Source organism: Aythya ferina, assembly GCF_964211825.1.
Source record: "Aythya ferina genome assembly, chromosome: Z".
Taxonomy (NCBI): Eukaryota; Metazoa; Chordata; class Aves; order Anseriformes; family Anatidae; genus Aythya; species Aythya ferina.
Window position 1 is genome coordinate 35,758,844 of NC_140299.1, and position 13,362 is coordinate 35,772,205.

Sequence of the window (13,362 nt, forward strand, 5' to 3'; positions counted from 1 at the left end):
TCATAAATTGATCTGCATTTTGCAATTTGTGTGACTTTTTAAAAAATATTCTATTATTTATATGAGCGACTTAAAACAGGTTGAAGGTACTTTGTAATTAAATCTAAATGTATCATTACATTTACACTAGATATCAATGTATTATCTAGTTTAGAGGTTGTTCAGGAGAGAAAAAAAAAAATTTGAAAAAGCATTTAAAGATAAGGTCACTGTGGAACTGGTTTATATTCTTAAATCTGCTTTCAGTGTAGCTTGAGTCACTAACAGAAATCTTCTCATTACATGTACTATAGCATATGAAATTTTAGCTGATGTTTTTCAGCTTTGTTTATGTATTACGAAAACTGGGCTGCGTTTTAGAAGCCAAGCTTAGTGTAAGTATTCTGTAGTTAGCTCTTCTGTAGAAACCCTTGCCATGTTTTTATAGTGGGATTTAATTTTTATTACTCTGACTGATGGTGTATCTTACACACTGGCTAATGCTGAAAGCCCCCCTTGCATGTAAGCATGCATATAATGCATACAAATAAAGTATTGTGATTAATGTAGGCATTAAGGAACTTGTTCTGTAGTCACTCTACAAGAAATATTCTCATTGAACTGAAAATGCAACAATGAGAACAGATTTTATTACAGGATAATGTCTGGTGAATTCTTTACTACTGTATGCCAGAATTCAACTTGCTTCATACTGTAGAATGCCATCTTCTTAATGTTCTGTTTATTTATTTTTTTTCCAGAGCACAGTATTGTCATTTATGAAAACATGATTATTTTACAATATTTTATTTTTTTTTCTAACTTGTATGATGTTATCTTTTTATATAAGTCAAGGCATACTTTATTTTTTCATTCTGTAAAAAGGAAGATTTGGATTAATTAAAACTATTGCAAACTTTGTTTATCTTTTTTGTTCGTTGCATAGCTAGAGGCCAAAGTCTAGGTGTTGCAGGTTTGTCTATATATATTTATATTAAAAAAAAATAAAAAATGAGGATATCCTAATGCCATTTAAATTGACATTTTTATAATGTAGACTTCAGTGTAGCCAGTGGTTTCCTCCAAAATGCACAGATAATTTTCCATGCAAAAAGAAAAGAAAAAAATTACTTCAAAGGAAAAGATAATGCCAACAATCCTTTATCAATCTATGTTTAGATGTATTAAACCAAGGCATTCACAAGATGAACACTGATACTCTGATAGTCAATTTTCTAAAGTTTCTCAGCAGCACGAAAAAAGTATTTTTTTTGCCACACTTTCTTAAAAGAAGCAATAAGAAAAAGTAAATTTGCATGTGACCTCAGGGACAGTGATTCTTCATCTTTCTATTTAGATTTCTTAGGCTTTTAATGTAACTTAAATGGAAATTTTGTTCTGTGACAACTATGTGAAAGTCTCTTAAATTTTGCCAAACGCTAATTTTGTTTCTTTTTGGTGCTATACAGACACAAGAAACTGATGAGCTCAGAGCAGCCTATGAAAAACGCAAAGAGAGGCTGCAGATGTTACAGACCAACTACAGAGCACTAAAAGAGCAATTAAAGCAATGGGAAGAGAGTGATAGCAGGTAAGTTACATAGCTCATTAAAAACATTTCCCTTACACAAGAAATCTGAACAAAATTATTATATAGGTATTCAAAAGAGAATTTGAATTCAAGGAAGAGGCTGCTATGTGGTGATCAAGACTCTATCTTGTGTTAGAGCAAAATATAGAGGTATACCTCTATAGGAGAAAAAATGCAGTTGTAACCAAGAGTAAAATGTCTTGAACTGACACCTTGAGTTATTTTATTTAGGATCTCATTTTAAGTCTGAGTACTGGACAAAGGTCAGCTAGGGCCTGCTGATTATGCTTGTCTAATTCCCCAGCTGATTAATTTGCTGACTGTGTATGTTTATAATTTTCTATAATGGAACAATTGTCCCTTATGTTTCAAACAGTTTTTAAAAAATAATTTTGTTCATTTAACAATAAAGCAGTAATAGCCTGTGTGTGAAGCATTTCATGATTCAAACATGAAGTGAAGCTAATCCTAAAATCCCTTTTTTTAACAGTGAAAAAAGAATGTATGCATGAAAAGCAAGACGTTAAATGATTATAAAATCAATTATTTCTGATCATTTTACAGAAATACTGCAGTAATATATCTATGAATGGGAAAAAGAGAGAACATGAAAAGTTTACCACAGCAAAATTTAAATAGTGAAGATTCTATGTATAATTTCCCCTTAAATTCTATACAAAACAGTGAACATTTTATGGAGAAATTCTTTTTTTTGAAGTTTTTAGCATGAAGTTTAGGTCTATGGTAAACATGTGCTTTTATTGATGACATTTCTATCACTTCAGTTATCAAACACTGCTCAAGTACAAATTTTAGGCCCTATTTCCAGAAACTAATGTTAGAAGGTCCTTATGTCCTAGTGGCTTTAGTAGGACTTCAGCAAGCAAAACCTAACCTATAATATGCATATACTAAACTGTAGGTTTTTACTAGAAATAATTTATTTATTTATTTATTTTAACTAGAAAAAAATCGTTCAGTAACTACCGAAATACGTATTTAGCTTGACACAGACTTTTAAAATCTATCTCTAGCAAAAAAAAACAAGTCACAGAAATTGCTGCAAACTGATAGTAAACTGCTGCAATTGATAGCCATTCAGGATGTCCATTGTGACATAAATTGTGACATTGTGAATAATAAACTGTTGCTTATAAACTAATTGTTTGACCCATTTGAGTACATTTGTGGTACTGTGTGGTACTATGGCATTTTCTTAAGTATGATTTGTCTTTTAAAAAGAAAAAAACAATCTGGATGAAAATGAAGTAAGGTACAAATCTGCTATATGCATTGGTAGCACAAGATTTTTTTTTTGAAATGTTAAAGCACAAGTATATAATAGATTTGTTTAAATTAGGAAAAAAAAGATCTTTAGGAATAAAAGGAGAATTTAATCTTGTAGCTCTCTATTTTATTTTCAGTGCAAGCTGGAAACTTACTGGATTTGTAAGTGGCTTATGAAATGAAATCATTTATATCTGTGTCTAATTCTGAGTAGGCATTCATGGTCCACAGAGAGATCAAAACTGAAAAAGTACAAAAACTCAGCCTAAAGATAGTAAATTCAAACTTTGATATATAGTGAAACACTGTGAGAGGAAAAGAAGAAGGACAAAAACAACTTCAGTTTCTGTTCAAAATGAATGGGGGCAGCTTGTGTTGTGATGGGAGTCTATTTGGAAAAAAGTAGATATTGGATAAAGTGTAATATAAAAAACTTTGTTTGTTAATCTGATTTTTATTCATTTATAATTAAGACGCTTTAAGAAGTAGGGGGTTTTAATAAGTTTTGTCATCAGGACAGGATTCTATGAAGCTGTCATATGATATGCTAACAGGGTAAAGTAGCCAAGACACAAATAAAAACAGTCTGTCAATTGTTACACCTTACACTTTCATTTTGACATCTCAAAAAGCTTTATATTGCTTATGTAATGTGAATTGTGAATTAAGAAAACAGTACTGGGTACTTATGTGGCACTTCTGATCCTTTGTGCAATGGAGGACCCCATTCTTTCTGATTCTTCATAGATTAGTGTCTTTTATCTAGACGGCAGATGATGGAACCTGATCCACCAGTCAGTGTACATACAACTTTCACTGACATGTGTGACTGCGAAGATGATGGGGTCTTATGAGGTTACGATGTTCTCAGAGAGTTAATTTCAGTACCCAACAAAAATTTAAATTACAGACAGTTTGAAGTTGGATGTGTTTTTAATATTTTTTATCTTTTGCATTTTAGTACACATTGAAAATATTAAACTGAAAGAGAATTTTGTGAAATATTTTCGTTTGCTTCTTCCGTACTTTTAAGTTCAGTACACTTTTTCCTTATTTTTTTATTAGGCAGTAGATCGACAGTTTGATTATTAATAGAAATTCCAGATTGTTTGTGGGGGCATTAGGAGAGCTGGTGTCTCTCCATTTTTTTATTTTTTTTTGCAAGAAATTGGGTTATGGGTTCACCTTTTGCTTTCTCCTCACAGTATTTTAAGGAATGTTGACAGAATGAACGTTAAGCGCCTCTGCTCTGCCACATCTCAGTTGAGAGTCCTGCTGCCATACTAAGATTTCTGTCTGAAACTACTTGATTAAACTTTTCTATAATACCACATTTAAGATGTCATGTTTCACAAACTGTATGACCCCATTTGTCCAACCAGATTTGTATTCTTTACATGCCACAGTTTAGAATCTATACTTTCTGAAAGTAGGGATGTTTTTGTTACTGTAATCCTAAAACATGTAGATATTTAAAAACAAACAACCTCTTTTCACTCACAAACAGGACTGCGAGCAGTAAAAACAGATACCAGTGTGCAGACCCCCGCCAGCTTTGTCAGGAGGATTCTGATATTGTATGGAGTGAACTAGCTTTTTTCAAACGGGAACACAAAAAGCTATTGATTGAAAAGTGAGTTTGTTTCTTAAATGGTATTTACATAAAGAAACATGCTGCTATTTTTTTCTAAAGGTTGTGCCTTGCAAGCCACATAAAAGGAATTTCTTGCAAAATTCCTAGATAAAACCATCTTCTACCAAAAGCAGAAACGAAAACATCGTCTCTTTTTTTTCCTCTTAAATCAGTGACAAGTTACAAGTTTGCTAGCACTAACAGAAACTGTATTCCATGATCTAGGGATTGTGTTAATTAATGTGGCTCTCATCTGTTGGAGGTGTCGCTCTTCATTAGCCTGTGTTTTACACACTGCCGTGCTTCATTTTTGGAATGAGGTGGTGAGGGGATAACCTAGCCAACCATCCTTGTTTGATCTCTGTGATACATACGCAATGCAGAATGCCTCAGCTCTCTTGGTTCCCTGCCCTGTCCTGCTAATCCCAGCTGAGCTCATTATGGTGTAGCCTTGCTGCTACTCCTGGAGCCAGAGCTGTCCAAGCTAATTACTGGTAGCAGCAGAGCTGCCTGTTAAGGGTCTGGTGTGGATCTGCTAACATGGTCCTTGGTAGTGACCTGCAGAAAGCACGAGGGAGTTGCTCTCTTTCTTGCTGTGCACAGCCTGTCCTTTGGGTTTAGTGCTGATCCCTTCACACAGCTCTTTTAGCTGCAGTAAGTGTAAAACTTGGTGAAGGAAACTCTTACTTTAGAAAACATACAGTTTGCTGCTTTGATCTCATAATTCATAGGCTATTATACTCAGCCAGGCAAAGTAAGAAAACGTCCTTTTATACTAGACAAAAGGAAGTTAGTATGGTATAATTAGCTCTTTGCTGCTATTTAACACTTTCTGTAAGTCAAGTTGATTTTCTTTTTTTTTTTTTTTTTTTTTTTTTTTTTTTTTTTTTTAAGAATCAGACATTGTAGAAACTTCTATTCAGACTTCGGTTTTGTCAGCATTAAAGAAAATGTGTTTTCCCAATGGGTCACAATGCAAACCAATTTTGTGGAGATACCATGAAGGCTGCTATCACAGAATTTCAACAGCAGCAAAATGTTTTGTAGTATGTAAGTCCTTGTGTTGCCCATGAGCTATTTCAGCATATTACATACAATATTGTCAGTGGCTCTGTTGCATGGAGAGTGCTTTCATCCTGTAGTTGTAATTGTGTACCTATTCTTGTCACTTCATTGTCACATCTTTGCTGGTTTTGAACAACAAATTTTCATATGCACTACTTTGTTTATTTGGATTTTTATGTAAGAAAGAGCACTTTCTTGCCATATGTGTAATTGCTGTTGTAATTCTCCCATCACTGATCAACAGAAGCACCACAGGCAGCAATAACTCAGAAGCAATAACATAAACCTCTCCTTTTCACATAAAGCTATGAAACAGTGATTGTGTGTGTATTGTGCATACAGTACCTTGCACCCTGAAGTCAGTACAGTTGAACTGTTTTTCTAGAGCTCCTGTGTAGTCACATGTGTGGGGAACACACTTATGCCTGGTACATTGCAGATCACAGTGGCTTTGATAAGGTTGTGGTGACACGGTGCAAGGAAATAGCTGAGCTCTTTGAAATTTAGGAATTTTAAATCAAATTGAGTTATTCTAGTTTTGCATAGTACTTTGTAAGAAGCCAGTGTACCATTGTGATCATTAAGGTGAAGTCTTTATGTGGGGCTAGGTACTTTTTCCTTTTTATTAGCAATGTGGTTAATAGTTTAGTTCAAGTAAGGAAGGAAGACATAATTCCTTTTGGTTGTTTTTTTTTTTTTTTTTTTGATATGTCTTAAACATCCATCTCTAACAACATTTGTCTTTAATTTGTTGAAGGAAGTTAGCATTTAAGGATCTGAACTTGCTTGCTTAAGAAAGTCAATACTGAAGGTACTGTACTTTGTAGATTTCTACATAGGGCTTCTTCACATTACATATATTCTTTCTCAAGCTCTCTGGTTAAAGGCTGCGTTCTACAGAGTTGCACCAGTAACTTAAATGAGTGATTTTAGAAGCAATGTAAGCAAATCAAGTTAGCCCATAGTTTTTGTGGATATTTTTAGTTAGATAGACTCTATGTGTTGTTAACTTAAGTTGATTTAGAACCCAGCTAAGCATTAGTTAAGACAAGTTTGTGGGGATCTTCTTTTGAGTGTTTTAACTTTAAATTGATGTAATTTATGGCCGTGAATAGGTCAGAGGATGAATTCAGAAAAACAGCAAATCAGTTACTTGTTTCTTTGTTTTACCTGTAAAGATTTCCTTTATTACTCTGCGACTTCCAGAGGTAGAACAACAGAGTAAAATGTCTTTAATTTGTATGCATTACTCTGAAAATAGATTTGTAGTAAAACCCATGCAAAGTCATTCATGTGTTCCAGGCTCTGAACCAAGCATACTGTAATTAATCAGTTTGTAAGTTATGAAATGTGTTTATTAGTTAAGAAAAATTGAAACTGCTTGGGAAGTCACTTATTCTGGTAGATAGTGCCTAAATTCTGTATCTTGTTGAAGTTGGTGAAAGGACTTTGTGTGAGTTGCTACATTCCGTCAGGTCCTTCCTTTTATTAATTTTTCTTCTCATCACAAGCAGGGATTGCTTTGACTGTCCTGTAAGCTGTTACACATTATGTACTTTTCAAGTTGGACGCTAACACAGATAAACAAATATGGATTTTAGGACTTAAATTTAAGCACCTCTTTTTAAAAATATTTGAAATTTTGATTTCCATGAAGTTCTGAATGCCTAACGTCAGAGGTAGGTACTGGAGAATGTTGAGGCTGAATGTATGGCATTACTTCCATATTTTACTTTCTGATTAGTAAAGAATAGTATGTGTGTGTTGTATTAGGAACGTAATGTTTTTCAGAGCCATGGCCTGCATCCTCTCCATTATCAATGATCTATAAATTTAAGCTACTTGTGCATATAAAAGAAAGTATCTGTATATTCTTATAGTTCCGTATGAGATTAGTAAAATACAATAATCAATAAACTGTGATTTTGCAGTATGTGTTCTGTGCTTCATGCATGCATTGCTCTTGAATTTCCCAACATTCTTCTAGAAGGAAGAGAATATTTTTGCTATAAATATGGTTTATATTATTACTAAGACCGTTACAGAATAATTATTCTCTGATTATTTACAATAACAGTTTTTGTTCTCCCCATTATTTACTCTTTTACCCACAATATCAAATTATATTGCACTATGTATATTATGTGGATTGAAAGGTGCATATTTAAGTTGTAGAATCTCCTTTTTTTTTCATTGTTGGACTAAAAAAGCAAAATGACTGCAATTCAAGTTCACATTGAGAAATGAACCCATAGCTAAGAAAACAATCTAGTTTTTAAGCCCTCATAACTCGCTGTACTAAGAAATTCTCTATAAACTGCAAGCTAAACTCATGCCAAAGTTGAAGAATTGCAAAGAGGAACAAAAAGAGTTAGTTGAAATAAATTCACTAAGTATTTTTCTAAGCGTTTGTTAACACTAATGGCCAAGTGAAAGCCGCTTCATGGATCTGCTAGGATTTCCTGTTTTTGATTTTCACATGTGGGTCATTTTCCCTGTGAGGTATATAATTCTTGTGTTATGCTGTAGTTATTTCCTGTTAAGTAACACATTATTGCAGGCTACAAAAGCAGTTATATTGATATTGATGTTTGTGTTCTGTGTTAAGGAAAACATGCTTTGATCACTTTTTCACCTCAATAAGCAAACAGAAAAGCAGTAATATTTAAATATCAGTTAAAACTTTGCAAAGGAGAAGGTTGGCACAATCTATGTTGTTTGTATTTAGTTGAAATTCAGGGTAAACTAATACATTGCATGTCCATAATGTCACAATTAAACAACAACTGAATTGTAAACTAGCAAGTTTAAATGACTTTGGAGTTTCCTTCATTTTCATATTAAATTACTTGTTTGCCAGGGTATAGGAATACCCTTTCCCTTTACCCTTTGGTATACAGATTTGAAAAGATATTTTTTACTATTTATAAACTGTTGTGGAAGCTTTACAAATTTACCTTTTCTGTTCTGGATTGCTTGTATGAAATGGTGACATAATTCTTATCCTCACAAGTAACTGGAAATTGGTTGCCCTTATGGTATGATCATACACAGTTTCTGGTAAGGAGGAAATGCTTATAAAGCTAAAGAGAGAGTAACATCATTTGAACAACATTTAGTACTCATTCTTTCATCTGAGCTGTGCATGTCAGCCATATAGGAAATGTCCTCTGGACCTTTGAAGCAATTGGGATCACTGCAAGCTAGTTAGCATTCTTAATCTGCTATAATGGCCATTTAATAAAGGTTTCTTTATAACTTCACACATTTTTTTTTTTTATTTTATTTTTTGAAAACAAGACATTATGATTTCTGTTTTCTTTTTCTTCCTGGAGTCAAAGCAGCTTGCCTATAATCTGTGCGCTGATATCTAACCGCTGGGTTAACTAGTAATCTAACTTTGACCATCTACAGCACATGATGCATCTTGCCTTCTCTAGTTTCTAAAGGAGCTAGAAAGCTCCTTTTCTAGCTAGAAAGCTAGAGGAAAGCTGGATTTACTCTTTTGGAACAACAACAGTAAGAAACAAAAAGCTACACTTTATTAATTCTTATGTTTCTTGAATATGTCTCTTTTTCCTAGCAAACTGGCTGAAAAAAGTTCAGTTTTAATATCCTGGGCAGTATCTTTAGCTGAGCAGTAAATGCCTGGTCTTCAGAGAATTTTAGTTTTAAAATTTCCGTTGTTGTGTACAACATCCAAATGCTGGAATATTTTTTTCTTTGTTTCACTGGATAGCTAGGTTGTGTACCAAAATTAATTGGAGGACAAAATTCTTTCATGGTATGTCAATATTAGAAAGTGTTATCTACAGAGTATAGCCCCTCTTACATATGTATTAGCTCTGTATAGTAATCTTTTTTTTCCCTGAGTTTTAAAAGTGCTAGAACATAGAAGGCTTGTTACTTCAAAATAATTAAATTTAGTGACTCTTGCAATTAGATTCAACAGGGATCTTGTTTACTTTTTACTGCAGTTACTGGTACTAGACTACAAAGTCATATATAGCTAAAATAATTATGTATTTCTGCACGTTTTCAGTGGATAAAAATATTGCTAGCTCTAAAGTTTGACTTCAGTTTACTGAAAACAATAAGAACCTAAATTCTGTAGCTGATGTTCTAAGAACTGGCAAAGGTGCATGCTCACTCACTTGACTGAATATTGCCCAATGGAAATATATGTGGAGGCTGGTGAGGGTAACAGACCCTCAGTGGTCTGACTTGGGACCAGTGCTGTTTAATATTGTTATTAATGACTTAGACAGTGGGATCGAGTACACCCTCAGCAAGTTTGCAGATGACACCAAGCTGAGTGGTGTGGTTGATACCAAAGAAGGAAGAGATGCCATCCAAAGGGACCTGGACAGGCCAGAGAAGTGGGCCCATGTGAACTACATGAAGTTCAACAAGTTCAAGTGCAAGGTGCTGCCCCTGGGTCGGGGCAATCCCAGACACAAGCACAGACTGGGAGAAGAGCTCACTGAGAGCAGCCCTGCAGAGAAGGGCCTGGGGGTTCTGGTGGACAAAAAGCTCGACATGAGCCAGCAGTGTTTGCTTGCAGCCCAAAAGTCCTAGGCTGAATCCTCAGAGGAGTAGTCAGCGGGTGTAGGGAGGGGTTGTGCCCCTCTGCTCTGCCCTTGTGAAGCCCCACCTGGAGTGCTGCATCTAGGTCTGGGCCCCCAGCACAAGAAGGATGTGGGGCTGTTAGACAGGCTCCAGAGGAGGGCCACAAAGATGCTCAGAGGGCTGATCTCCAGGAAGACGTGACCTCTCTGTGGCTTTTCAATACCTAAAGGGGACTTACAAAAAAAAGATGAGGGTGACTTTTTCACAGGCAGATAGTGATAGGACAAGGGGCAATGGTATTAAACTAAAAGAGGGAGATTTAGATTAGATATAAGGAGGAAGTTCTTCACTCAGAGGGTGCTGAGGCCCTGGCACAGGCTTCCCAGAGAAGCTGTGGATGCCCCATCCCTGGAGGTGTTCAAAACCAGGCTGGATGGGGCTTTGGGCAGCCTGGTCTGGTGGGAGGTGTCCCTGCCCGTGGCAGGGGGTTTGAAACTTGGTGGGCTTTAAGGTCCCTTCCAACCCAAACCATTCTGTGATTCAGTAAAATGATGTTGAGAATTTGAAACAGTGCAGTTGTTGGCTAAACCCCCTTAAAATAGTTTAAAGTGTGATCAACCAGAAGTATTAGTTTTACTAGAGGGTAGTGATTTCTTAAAAGAAGTTCTGTAGGACCAAACTCAGAATTATAAGTGTACATTAACTCATTTAGGGGTATTTGCATAATAAACTCACATGGCCCCTTTTGTGAAGAGAATTATTTGTTTTTCTAGGAAGCCTCCACTTATGTTTTCACAAGGCACTTCATCAGCTATCTGAAGCAAATATATTGTTTTCTTGCGAGAATAATCTGTCAGGGCGGAGCAGGCTAATTTTTTTTTACTAGTGTCCATCAGATCTTACAGTTTCTTGTGACCTGCTTAAGAGACAAGTCTGGGGGTTTACTGTGATTTTTGGAAGTCAGATGTATTAATGTTCTTCTTTTGTTCTTCCATATTCAACGGTGCTTTTTCTGGTCTGTAGGCATTCAAAATCCCAGTAGTATAATCAAGTCTCCAAGTCTCGCCTGTAGTACTTCAGTTTGTTCTAACACATTAAGAGACTTGTACTGAAAACATGCAATCAAGCCGTTAAATCTATTTTCATAGTACATATACAGGGAAAGGCAGAATTCAAGTTTAATTAACAATAAATTTTGTGCATTGTCTGAGATGAAAAAAAAAAAGTGGATGTTGTAGAAAGGCAAGGACCCTTTATATTGTTTGCACTGCTGTTCAATCACAGTGATTTCTGTAGATTTATCAGTGTTATAGGAATATGAAGTATTGTACATTTAGTAAGCACATGGCTTGACCTAACCCAAAGTTAAAACAAATCAATAAGACATTGCCGAAATGCTTTGTCAACACCGAGAGGCACAGGGCACCAACCACCCGGCTAAGAAGCCTGTGCCAATGCCTGACCACCCCCACTGCACAGAAATGTTTCCTAATGCCTAGCTTGGCCCTCCCCTGGTGCAGCTCTGTGCCATGCCCGTGCACCCTGCCATGGGTGACCAGGAGCAGAGACCGGCACCTCCCTGCTGCTTCCACTCCCCAGGGAGCTGCAGGGAGCCGTGGGGATGCCTCTGTGCCTCCTCTTCTCCAGGCCGGACAAGCCTGAGTGTGTGCAGCCTCTCCTCAGGGGGCATGCCCTCCAGGCCTCCTGCCGGCCCTGCTGCCCTCCCCTGGGTGCCTTCAAGTGCCTGAACACCCATTTTCTATTCTGGAGCCTAGAACTGTAAACAATATTCAAGGCAAGACCACACCAATGCTAAATAAAGCAGCAGAATCACCTCTTCTTCTGTGGTGGCTCTGTTGTGTTTAATGCACCCCAATGTATTTTGACCACCTGGGTGCCATGGCACGCAGCCGGCTCGTGTTGAACCTGCTGTCTACCAGCACCCTCGGATCCCTTTCTGTAGGGCTGCTCTCCAGCCACTTGTCTCTCTGTCTGCACCTGTGTCTATGGTGCAGCACCTGACGTTTACCCTGGTTGAATTTAATACCATTGATGGTTGCCCAATATATAAAAACAGGAAGTATATATAAAAATAAAGTACTTAATGTATCTCGTTAAACTGTACTGAACTTTCATAGTGAGAAGGTTGTGAATCCTATAGTGATTATGCTATATTGTTTGTGAGGGAGGCTGTTGTGATAGCGTTGTTCTGAAAGAACAAATAAGTACAAATTAAAATTATGAGCATGATTTACTTTTTTAAACCATCTTCTCGTCAGCTGAATTTCATGCTACAGTGAAACAAAGAAAAGATTAGAGGGAAGGTAAAAAAAAAAATGTAAGCTGGATTTTCGACTGTTCTTTTATAGGCTAAGGATGTGCTGTATGTTGGAACTAGTCACCAGTCACTAGTGCGTCCTTGGTTTCCAAGTGACTATTAATTTGAAACATATCTCAAAGCTCATTCTTGACAACAATGGTACTGTTCAATTTTTGGTATGTGAACAGACATTGGATTGGTGTGGAGAAGTTGCTTTTATTCTTTCTCACTCCTGAATGTGGGTTGTAAATCAGACAGACTTTACTTAGCACCAACAGATATCGCTTCCTGCAATTTTCATCCATCCTATGAGTGACTGAATTGGGAAACAAGAATGATAAAGACATATTTTGCAGAGTGAATGTATGACCTAAGATAGATAGTTCACTGACTCTGTATAGTCAAATATTCCATTTCCTTGGCTAATTAAAAATGCAAGTTTCTTTATAGTGTTGTATAAACTGTAAGTTTACAATTTTCTTGCTGTAAAGAAATTCTAGTAAATCATTCTGGATAGCTTGAATGTTCACAAAATGTAAGTAATGCTAGTACTTTTTGCTTTACTCTTCTTTTGGCAGCATTATCCCCAGACATATGTAATGGTTTTTGCTCTCTCACACAGTCTAGATCAAACACCTGCTCCAAGGTTTACTCTCACCTCCCAAGGCTGTCAGTTGACACATAAATATACAGCCCCATGAAAAAGGCGTATTTTACCCTTACTGCAGGCAAATGTTCTTGAATCATAATGCTGTAGGAACAAAGTAAAAAATTTCTGTCAGACTAGGATTTCAGATGTTGGATAAAGTTTGTGCCTAGTTTGGTTCTCATTACTCTTAAACAATTTTTCTGGAGTGAAAAATTAAAATTATCATTTGCATTATGACATGTCAGACTCCCCATTCTGGTTTACCAGAG

The 13,362-nt window shown here is 36.2% G+C and overlaps 1 protein-coding gene across 7 annotated transcripts in view; it reads left to right on the forward strand.

Moving 5' to 3' along the window:
• The window catches only part of CNTLN (centlein), a 202,876-nt gene that overhangs the window by 99,030 nt on the left and 90,484 nt on the right, over positions 1-13,362 (forward strand). For 5 of the 7 annotated variants that reach the window (XM_084504846.1, XM_084504851.1, XM_084504850.1 and 2 more), the window contains 2 exons: positions 1,449-1,570; positions 4,365-4,490. In XM_084504846.1, the coding sequence (XP_084360972.1) occupies positions 1,449-1,570; positions 4,365-4,490 (248 nt within the window). The remainder of the gene's footprint in view (positions 1-1,448; positions 1,571-4,364; positions 4,491-13,362) is intronic. The other 2 variants (XM_084504849.1, XM_084504847.1) reach the window with 1 other exon arrangement.